This window comes from Staurois parvus, unplaced genomic scaffold, assembly GCF_062004578.1.
Source record: "Staurois parvus isolate SC_StPar_1 unplaced genomic scaffold, SC_StPar_1.0 ptg000017l, whole genome shotgun sequence".
Taxonomy (NCBI): domain Eukaryota; kingdom Metazoa; phylum Chordata; class Amphibia; order Anura; family Ranidae; genus Staurois; species Staurois parvus.
This window is the reverse complement of record NW_028317813.1, coordinates 19,159,183-19,170,837: the sequence shown is the minus strand read 5'-3', so window position 1 is coordinate 19,170,837 and position 11,655 is coordinate 19,159,183. Positions and strand designations below refer to the sequence as shown.

Below are 11,655 nucleotides of genomic sequence, written 5' to 3'. Positions count from 1 at the left end.
TATGACATGTGGTACTGTAGTGCTTCTAAAAGTTAAAGATTTATGCACACAGGGTGGTTTTTGTAGCCACTTTTAGGGGCGTCAGGTATTTTCTTTTTACTGCTACCAAATGCCCCTCCATGTTATCCTATGTGTCCATGCACAGAAGCTTTTAGTGGCAGGGGCTTTTAGAGGCAGGAAAAAAAGCCACTGCCAGTGCACCCAGAAGCAGAAGAGTTTGGGCAGAAAAAACACTTGAGTGCTAAAAGCTGCTAAACGCGCCTAAACGCTAGACATGTTTAGTGCTTGAGCATTAATTCATTTCAATGGCCAGAATAAATTATTTATTCTGGCCAATGAAATTAATTAACAGCCAAGAGCTTGATGCCTGTAAAAGCTTTAAACACTTTTATACGCATCAGGCATTTTTCCTGCAAAAGCGCTGCTGGCTTTTAGGAGAGGTAAATAAACATCCTGTGTGCATGAGGCCTAATTATTTAAATGATCATTTTTTTCCAGTACTTTCTTTTTAAACTCTTGACAGTGTGGGGCGTAGTTCAATATCCCCGTGGGACTGAGCAGCAGGCAAATGGCTAAACACAGAGATGAAATACATATATGGATGCCATTTAACATTCCAAAGAACTTCTATTTCTGTTTCTTGGATGAGTTATGTATTTCTTAAAATTCATTCTTGAGATTTTAACACTATAGACTTGGCTTTTGTTCTACTGCAGTTAATGCAAAATAAACCATAGAATTTAAATTATCTTTTTTGCTACCTTTTGGACTGCAAAAACAGCGTTGTCACCCTAAGGCCTCATTCACATGAGGGTACCTATCTGCACCCCTTGTGTGAAGGGGCTATCTTCACTAGCGAGGGATGCACAGATGTTCCGTGCAGACCCTTGCAGGCAGCCTGTTCAAATCAACAACTGCCTACCTGGATCTACACAACTATCCATGTGCCAGGAGTGTGCAACGATGCAGGTCTAATGCATGAATCAGGACCTGGTAATCTTGCCAGTGACACACTTTCTGTCCAAGGCCTTATTCACATAGACATAGTGATCATCTATACCTCCTGTGAAGGGGCCCTCTAGACCCACATAGGACACCCAAATCATTGACAGATGACCAGCTGTGTGAAGCTGCACATATCTCTATGCACATCCCAGAGTGTTGAACTTTGCTTTTTGATCTGTGCATTAGACATGAACGGATGCACACTCTGGGATGTGCATAGACATATGTGCAGCTTCACACAGATGGTCATCTGTCAATGATTTGGGTGTCCTATGTGGGTTTAGAGGGCCCCTTCACACAAGGTATAGATCATCACTATGTCTATGTGAATAAGGCCTTGGACAGAAAGTGTGTCACTGGCAAGATCACCAGGTGAAAATAAAGGTTAAAAAAAGAGCCACTACATCTAAGGACTGGTATGCTGCAATAAAATGTATTTTTATTCTTGGCTCTAGTAATACAACTATGCCTTGTCCCTGTTCCCAGCTTGTGAATGGTCAATGAAGAAGCAGCACTAGACTAATGAATTCATCTCCGCCACTCTACGCTCTCCTCCTACCAGCAAACCCTTTGTTAGCACAGGAAAGTTTTAACTCAACTGCCTGCATCCCTTTTATGCTACTCTCTCTCTCAGTTTGAGAACAGCTGTACAGAGACAGCCAGAGGCCGATACCAAGTCAAATTCATACACTAGATGCCTATACAAATACACATTTTTTTGAGAACTTAAGTTTTTACCTACTTAACCTCCCTAGTGGTCTGCTTATGTCCATATTTCTGTGCTCAAAGTGGTACATTTTTTGCATGGAAATATGTATTTTTTTTTATTGTAGGCCTGTAATTTTTAGGAATAACTCACTGAAATCTGTCCGAACAAGAGTCTAGTAAATATCCCGGGTAGGATAAAACTTGAAACACAAAATCATAAATTATAATTTAATAAATAATCATAAAAAATAATAATATAATAATAAATTTAATTCAATAATATAATCAAACCAAAAACACTGAAATTTTAAATATAGCGCCAAGTTCGCACATCACTGAGCAAAGTAGCAAAATCGTTTTCAGTGTCTGATAATGAATTTCCCCACAAATCATTATCACTCAATTTTGCAAGTGGTTCTGATTTACTATCGCTGTTCTCTAGCTGGTCTAAAACCGCTTTTGACCTAAAGGGACGCTTTTTGGACGCCATGGACTTTTCTAAGTTTCCAGGCAGAAAGAACAGTCAAAATGCAGGCAGTGCACAGGACAAAGCACTAGGGACAAAATGTATGTGAAATGGTTTGATACAGTAATGTTTTACTATGTGATTTTAGTGTATTTAGTGAATGTCACGTTTTGCCATTTTCAAATTTCCCGCCAGTTCCATCCCCCGTACGTCCCGTCGCTCGCAGGGGACAAAACCCAGATGACAGATGCCGGCATCCGCCAGATTACATTGCCGGGGACACTGCAGGAGGGACATCGCGGGAGCGCAGGACAAGGTAAGTGATCGAGGGATCATGGAGCAGAGCCGCATGGTAAGCCCGAGAGTAGCTCGGGGTTACTGCTTGTGGTACTGAAACTTTACCCCGAGCTACACTCGGGAATACCACTAGGGAGGCTACACAGATAGAAAGATAGATTTTATTTATTTTATTACAGGTACTTATATAGCGCCATCAATTTACACAGTGGTTTACATATATTTCTTATTGCCCTACCCTCGAGGAGCTTACAGTCTAAGGTCCCTAACTCACATTCATACATACACATATTAGGGCCAACTTTGACAAATTAACCTATCAACATGTCTTTGGAGTGTGGGAGGAAACCAAAGTGCTTGGAGGAAACGTACGCAGGCACGGGGAGAGCATGCAAACTCCAGGCATGTAGGGTTGTGGTTGGGATTTGAACAGACAACCCTAGTGTTGCCAGATGAAAGTGCTAGCCACTGTGTTGCTGATAAACTAATATACAGATGAAGCATTCTGGTATGTAACTACATGTTTAGGCATGCTTTTCCAGCCCAATTGGAAATTGTAGTTCTGCTGGCTATCAATCTTTGGTATTACAATATATGCCTAATTAGTGATCTGGTGTGAAGTAGAAACTTCTTGAGAGAGGCATATAATAAGCAGAATTCAATGCAAAAACATGGTGCTTTCACCAATGCTCAGGATCATTGATAAATCTTTCCTGGATTTAATCCCTTTTAGCAGCTCAGACAAGATGAATAGATGGTTCCGAATCATGAAAAAATGAACAATAACGAATGCAGTATCTATTTTCTACTGTGAATAATGAACTACGCCTGCAGGAGACTGCCAGGATGTCCAATTCAACTGTGAGCCAAGCTGATTCTGGTAAACTTTCAAAGAGGCCCATTTCAGGGGATAACAAAAAATAACACAAATGTTAAACAAAAAACACATTAGCATTACAAAAGTCTCCCTCCAGCACTTAGTATTACAAAGAGGCAAGCAGGGCCATGTACAGCTAGATATAACCCTATCCCGGAAACTAGATCTACTTGCTCTGAAAAGGGTGCCGAACTGGTGGTCTGCTAGGCACTGTGACGCTAATTGCCATCTATACTAACACCCCTTCCCTCCTAATATTCACACATTCAAAGCCTGACTGGGATTAAAAACAATGCACATAGACAGTCCAGGGAAGGTTTTATGAAGGACAAAAAAAATGGCAGTCATGCTCTGCCCACCAAGAAAGCTAACTAACTAACTGTGTTTGCAACAGAGCTTAAAAGGAGAAGTCCTAAACACCTAATACCAAAGCACTCCAAACAATTTATGAAGACAAGTTCTCCCTATAATATAAAGTTCGTTGTCAGATTTTTACATTTATTCTGAGTTATCCTTATTTATGAAACTACAACAAAAATACACAACTAATTATGTTTAACTTAATTTAAAGCGAGATTTGATAGAAATGTACTAAAATGCTTTTATATTTTATAAAAATGGATTAAATACTTTAAATAATGTCCCAGGTGGTTTACGTTCATAAAGTTGCTGTACACCAGATAGCTATATATATATATATATATATATATATATATATATATATATATATATATATATATATATATTTATTTCTTTATATATATATATATATATATATATATACACACATATATACACATATATACATACATACATATACACACTGTATTGCCAAAAGTATTGGGACACACCTCCAGATCATTGGATTCAGGTTTTCAAATCACCTCCACAGCCACAGGTGTATAAAATCAAGCTTGGTACCGTGATAGGTTGCCACCTGTTCAATAAGTCCATCTGGGAAATATCCTTGCTAATAAATATTCCACGGTCAACTGTTAGTGGTATTATAACAAAGTGGAAACAACTTGGAACAACAGCAACTTGGGCCATGTAAAATGATAGGGTCAGAGCATGCTGAAGAGCACAGTGCACAGAAGTCACCAACTGTCTGCAGAGTCAATAGCTAAAGACCTCCGAAGGGAGGGGATCATGCTCTGCTTCAATATGTCACAGTAAATGTTGGAATTCATGGTTCCCTCTATGAATTGTAGCTCCCCAGTGTCGGCAGCACTCATGCTGCCCCAGACCATAACACTCCCACCACCATGCTTGACTGTAGGCAAGACACACTTGTCTTTGTACTCCTCACCTGGTTGCCGCCACACACGTTTGACACCATCTGAACCAAGTAAATTTATCTTGGTCTCATCAGACCACAGCACATGGTTCCAGTAACCCATGTCCTTAGTCTGCTTGTCTTCAGCAAACTGGTTGCAGGCTTTCTTGTGCATCATCTTTAGAAGAGCCATGCAGACCAATTTGATGCAGAGTGCGGCATATGGTCTTAGCTCTGACAGGCTGACCCCCCACCCCTTCAATCTCTGCAGAAATGCTGGCAGCACTCATACGTCTATTTCCCAGAGGCAACCTATGGATAGGACGCTGAGCAAGTGCACTCAACTGCTTTGGTCGACCATGGCGAGGCCTGGTCTGAGTAGAACCTGTCCTATTAAACCACTGTATGGTCTTGGGCACCATGCTGCAGCTCAGTTTCAGGGTCTTGGCAATCTTCTTATAGCCTAAGCCATCTTTATGTAGAGCAACATTTCTTTTTTTCATATCCTCAGAGAGTTCTTTGCCATGAGGTGCCATGTTGAACTTCCAGTGACCAGTATGTGAGAGCAATAACACCAAATTTAACACTGCTGCTCCCCATTCATACCTGAGACCTTGTAACACTAATGAGTCACATGACACCGGGGAGGGAAAATGGCTAATTGGGCCCAATTTGAACATTTTCACTTAGGGGTGTACTCACTTTTGTTGCCAGTGGTTTAGACATTAATGGCTTTGTGTTGAGTTATTTTGAGGGGACAGCAAATTTACACTGTTATACAAACTGTACACTCACTACTTTACATTGTAGCAAAGTGTAATTTATTCAGTGTTGTCACACACATGAAAAGATATAATAAAATATTTACAAAAATGTGAAGGGTGTACTCTGTGAGATTGTGTGTGTGTGTGTGTATGTATATATATATATATATATATATATATATATATATATATATATATATATATATATATATATACACACACACACATACATACATACATACACACACTAAGGGGCCAATGCCTGAACAGCTACCCCACACCATAATCTCCCCTCCACACAAACTTTACACTTGCAACAATGCAGTCTGGCGAGTATCGTTCTCCTGGAAACCGCCAAACCCAGACACATCCATGGGATTGCCAGACAGAAAAGGGTGATTGGTCACTCCAGAGAACATGTCTCCACTGTTCTAGAGTCCAGTGGCAACGTGCTTTACACCACTGCATCCGAAGCTTTGTATTGAACTTGACGATGTAAGGCTTGGATGCAGCTGCTCAGCCATGGAAACCCATTTCATGAAGCTCTCTATGCATTGTTGTTTTGCTAATCTCAAGGCCACACAAAGTTTGGAGTTCTTTAGCTATTGACTCTGCAAACAGTTGGCGACTTCTATGCACTGTGTGCTTCAGGATGCTCTGACCCCACTCTGTCATTTTACGTGGCCTACCACTTTGTGGCTGAGTTGCTGTTGTTCTCAGTTGCTTCCCCGTTGTTATAATACAACAGTTGACTGTGGAATATTTAGAAGCAAGGACATTTCACGGATGGACTTCTTGCACAGGCGGCAACCTAGCACAGTATCATGCTTGAATTCACTGAACCCCTGAGAGTGACCCATTCTTTCACAAATGTTTGTAGAAGCAGTCTGCATGCCTATGTGCTTGATTGTATACACCTGTGGCCACGTAGGAGATTGGAACACCTGAAACCAATCATTTGGAGGCGTGTCCCAATATTTTTGGCAATATAGTGTGTGTGTGTGTGTGTGTGTGTGTACATATACATACACATATACACACACACTGTAGATATCACTGCAAACTTGGTATGTGAAGAAACGCAATTAAAAACCATGCATTTATTCTAATGAAGTCTGACCGGTTCACAATTGTCCCTACAAGTCCATAAATACTGTTGTACATGCACATATGAATTTTGATTGGGTTTATAAACCCAAAAAGTCACCACTCCAGCCCTGTCTCTGGCTTCAGCACCACTCTCCTGTCACTGCAGAAACCAATGGCAGCAAAGCCATAGACTCCTACTGCCGCATTTTAAACTCCTTTGAAGGAGGGAGCAGAGACATGGCTTACCAGCATTGTATGCATCTATAAACACACACAGCCTGGCTCGGAAATGCTCATGCACAGGTGCCTCCTCAGAACCGGGTTTGCTAAACGAGGCGCCTGATGGAGGAGTAGCAGAAAGCCCCAGTGGGGACTCCCAGAAGATGAGGAAAGTGACCTTTCTCTGCAATATTGTTGCACAAAGCAGGGAAGTAAAAACTGTTTTTTATTGAAAAAATAACATTTAGTAATAAACAACAATTCCAAAATGCACTTCATTTATAACAAAACTATACACTATAAACCTTATTTAAAACCATGAGCTGAGTCCTTTTTCCATCAAATTGCTCTAATAATCTTGGTGTACCTAACGTGTCTTTGGACAGAAAAAAATCCAACAATAAGGTGCATCAGGAATGGACATGCGAATTCATAATCACTTGCTAGTAATAATGAATTGTAATCTACCCAGACATATTCCAATAGACTGATCTATCAAAATGATGGATTAAAATTAATCCATAAATGTATGAGTACCTATTCACCTTAGCATGCATATTAACCTAAATAGTACATGACAGAGGCTAACTGACTTGGCACAACAGAACTCCTGGAATTAAGAGCTGCCAAAATGTGTCCTTAATCCACCATATATAAATGAACTGTTCAGTGAACATGTGTGTTCAAGTAAAAGTGTAGATTGGTAAAAATCCAGAAGCAGCAATGAGGATAAACACACAGCTGTACCAACTGCAACTGCTGAATGCAAAACTATGCATAAGGTTAAAAATGGTAAAAGCTCACAAATTAAGTACAAAAAACACTGTCTGCAACCATGGGATAGATATCAATGTGGATAGAGTTACATTCAATCCAAACCAGCAATGACAAACAGGCAACTGCAGTCACTGAAGGCAAGATTATACATGTAACTTGGACTGCTCAGAATGTCTAGAAAAATTGCAGTTTTCTGTCTTGTAATAAGTCACCAACCTGCTAGTACTAAGTTCAGTGGTTTGTTAGCAAATCAACACAAATGTGCTTCAATCGCAAACATTTCAGTGTCTACTTCAAGGAAGATAGTTGGTGATATACTACTGGATTCATTGTGATTTAGACAGTGCCAACAGTCATTCATTCCAAACATCCCTCCATGGTCATACATTGTAAAACATGAAGAGACTATACATGGCATGAGTTCTATATCAGTCTAGACCTGCATGTGTCAGAGTGCAATGCCTGATATTGGTATATCTAAATACTTGACTTTGCGTTGACATGTTGATTGTATGTGTTAAAAAGGCAATTCAATATTATTTTTTTCTCTCAAAATTCTACTCTACTCTACTAATTTGTAACATCTATTTATTTTTGTTTATTTTTCTGGAAACGTTATCATGGATATACAGAGATATGATCCCTTGCACAGGTTGTAAAACTTAACTATTCAACCAGTTGTAATGGATGTTGGCTGTGAACTACAATCTCCTTAGTTGTCCATACAGAAAGGTAAGAACAACTTACCACAAGTAGAGGACTCATCTGAACGGTCACCACAGTCATCATCTAGGTCACAGGTCCATGAATTAGGAATGCATCGACCACTAGCACAAGAAAACTGATTTGGAGGACAAGTACGGGCTGTGGAAAAAGAAGGAGGGGGTCATCTATAGGAAAAGAAAAAAAATTACACACAAACAGAGTATAGGAGAAAGTGAAGTTTATCAGAAGTCAAATAATGGAAGTAGCACATGTTATTTAATACATAATGACATGTTACCTGAGCATGTAGAATTAGATTCATCCTCTCCGTTTCCACAGTCATTGTCACCATCGCAAAGCCACCGGTTAGGGATACATCTGTTGTTCTCACATTTGAATCGATCTGATGGGCATGTGTGCTGGTCTAAGCAAAAGGAAACCAATATGAACTGTGTACCAGCTCTGTGAAAGACAATACTAACTGCCTATTATAGAAGCAGAAGCACACAACTAATGAAAGCTTTCGCATAAAACACATCCAATGTTAAACAATATGTAGAGGCATTGATTGTTCTCACAAAGACTGCCCACTTTAGAAAATGAAGGGCACAACATAATCAAACTAGAGATATGTATTTCAGCAAAGCATGGAATTTAATTGCTAAAATGTGTAAGTTGTTTCGTGCCAGAACTGCAATAGTAATTACATCTTTAAAAATGTCTGTAAACTACCAGTTAAAGGAGTACCAATGCTCCACAGTAAAATAGAGATAGCTGTGCTTACAATCAAATTATCTGTTAAGTTCTATCACAAGGCACAGAGCCAGTCCGATCGTCTTACAAGTAGTAAATGGAGCACCATGTTAAAACTGTACTCCAGAATATCAAGGCCACCAGTTTGTTGTTTGAAAACATACAACATACTTCAGTAGGCAAGTTGTTATTCAAGAACTGATTGCTAGCCCTTGCAATTAACCAAGCAAACATGTGGCCTCCAGCAGGGTCCTAAAAGGGGAACTGGTCCTTACTGCATGAACCTCCAATTGCCTTTACAGGTTGGTTACATTATCTGGCAACTTGTGTCTCTGATACAATCCATTAGCCAGTTACCTGTGTTTTTGCCCCTTATCCCAAAGGCCATAACTCAAATGTTACTTTCACAGCTCGAAATGACAATTATTTATTTTACATTACAGAGAATCCATCAGAAAAGCATGACTTTGTAATGAATGATGTGGGAAACTGGGAACTATGGTCGAGATTAAGCATTTCTCACAACTGGAATCCCCAGAGGAAAATAAAAATACAGCATGTGATTCAATTTGCCAACAACCACATCAAACCAAACCATCCATTCCTGTTGGATTGGGTCCTTAATTATTCAAATTAAATGAAAAAAGGGAAGCCATTTACTTCTCAGAATTTTACTACAAGCAATAGGGCACTTACGACACAGATCTGGGGCTTCATCGCTATTATCCAAACAGTCATTGTCTCCATCGCACTTCCACCGTTCCTGAATGCAGCGGCTGTTCTTACATGCGAACTCCTCAGACTGGCATTGAGGGGGAGGGATGTATGATGGGTTGGCTGGGAGCAGAACAAAAGTACATGAATGCAAAGCTTGCAATGTGATATTTAAAGCAGATCCTAATTAAAGAGATCTTAAAAAACATTGGGGAATTCTATGTAGTCTATTTTTTTTAAAGTAAATGTCTTCTTTAGGGAATATATTAACATATTGAACATACCTGCCAAACAACAGGGCTGTGTTCTAAATAGAGTAATTCACTATAATATTTTACACTTTTGCTGTAAAGTAAATGTATAATCTGTTAAATGTTTTCGATAAATGTTCAAAATAAATTAGGTTGAACTAAATAATTGCATCATTATAGTGTGTTAAACCGTTTAGGTTTACATATGTAAATAGGGATAAACCTTATTTGTTTACACTCAGGCTCTACTTACCGTTCTGCAGTGCTACAAAATGGTGGTATTTGAATGGTACCCTACCATTCAAAAGTGGCCAAAAGAGGTCCTGCAATTTTGACATGGTAGGGCTTAATGTTAGCAGAAGTCAAGGCCCCATGTACATCCTGGGCTTAGTGTCCAAGGACACTCAACAAGGACTCAGAAGTTTAGAACATTAATGCAGGCAAATGTTAGATTTTTTATATGGGTGTAGAGTTGCAAGGCAAGGTACCTCTCTCTGCACACTAACCCTATGCAACCCATCAGAAATTACTCAGCTGAAGTTTTACTGACAGAGATGGATTCTGCTAGGTTGCTAAAATGTGCTTAAAAATGAGCAAACAGGAAGAAAAACTCTTTTTCTTTATCGTACATCACAGGACACAGAACAGGCTACTCATGACAATGTGGGTTATAAGCCACCCATAGGTGAATGGACACTGGCCGACCAAACGGAGATGAGGTCCTCCTCTATATAACCCCTCCTATACAGGAAGTACTTAAGATTTTAAGCCAGTGTCTGTAAAGTGAATGGTCACTGAAAGTGTTGCTGTGCTTTTGGAGCATACCTGAAGAATCCTCAAGGTTTTGCCTGTAATGCAGCCTTACCGCGCTGGACTCCGCGCAGATGGAACCCTGTGCAGTTTTAAATCTAACCAAGGAGTTTCCAGAGGGGTTCTATACGGGTCCAAGGCAGTGGCCGCTCAGCACAGGGACTAAATCCTTGAAGGTCTGTATGACAATGCCCGTCGTGATGGGTTAAGGTCGGTACCTGACAGAAGTCAGGGACCTGTGGTGGGATTGGTAAGAGACCTCCTTTTTTTCTCTCTGTAAAAAGAAACAAACAAAGCTCTAAACTGGAGGGAAAAGCAGAGGTGTTGTGACGGAGTTTCCACCAAGGGGAGTGCTCGCAATTATTCCCGAGATGTGCGGGCTCTTCTGTTTTTTGGCCACTAGAGGGAGTGCAGCCGCCGCCACGCACGTATTCACAGTAGTGACTGGAAATGGACATTGGCCATATTTGTTTAACTGAAGGCCAGGACACACATGGGCTGCTTCTGCTGGGGAATCTCCTGTGGTTGGGACACAGAGCGGGCTATTCTGCAGGGGCACGCGAGTACTCCCGAGGGGGAAGCGTGAACCAGTCAGTAAGGAGTGGCCCTAGGTGGCTCATAAGGCAGCATTTGCATTGAGTGTTTTTACTTCAGTACACTACTAGCATAGCTGTATCTTGAGATCTGTGTTTACTAGTGGAGGTGCACAGGTTTGCGCTATCTGAAGTGATGTCTTCCAGAAAACGGAGTGGGGGAGGTGCAGCAGGAAAGGGCACTAATGTACCACTGGCAGGTCCTAAGGAACCTAGCTGAAGGTTCGCTGCAATATCCTCTCCTGACAGGCCAGAAGCGACTGGGCAGTCTGTGCCGCTGCGTCTATCTTCCATTATGGCTGCTACTGGGGCTTCAGCCTCAGCATATGTAACCAAGGATAATCTTGTTTC

General features: G+C 40.6%; 1 protein-coding gene across 2 annotated transcripts in view; it reads right to left on the bottom strand.

Annotated features, from left to right (window-relative positions):
- The window catches only part of LRP1 (LDL receptor related protein 1), a 441,174-nt gene that overhangs the window by 163,598 nt on the left and 265,921 nt on the right, over positions 1-11,655 (bottom strand). For both annotated transcript variants that reach the window (XM_089681129.1, XM_089681140.1), the window contains exons 16-18: positions 9,633-9,773; positions 8,482-8,607; positions 8,226-8,342 (exon numbers count right to left, since the gene is read on the bottom strand). In XM_089681129.1, coding sequence (XP_089537255.1) covers positions 8,226-8,342; positions 8,482-8,607; positions 9,633-9,773 — 384 coding nt within the window. The remainder of the gene's footprint in view (positions 1-8,225; positions 8,343-8,481; positions 8,608-9,632; positions 9,774-11,655) is intronic.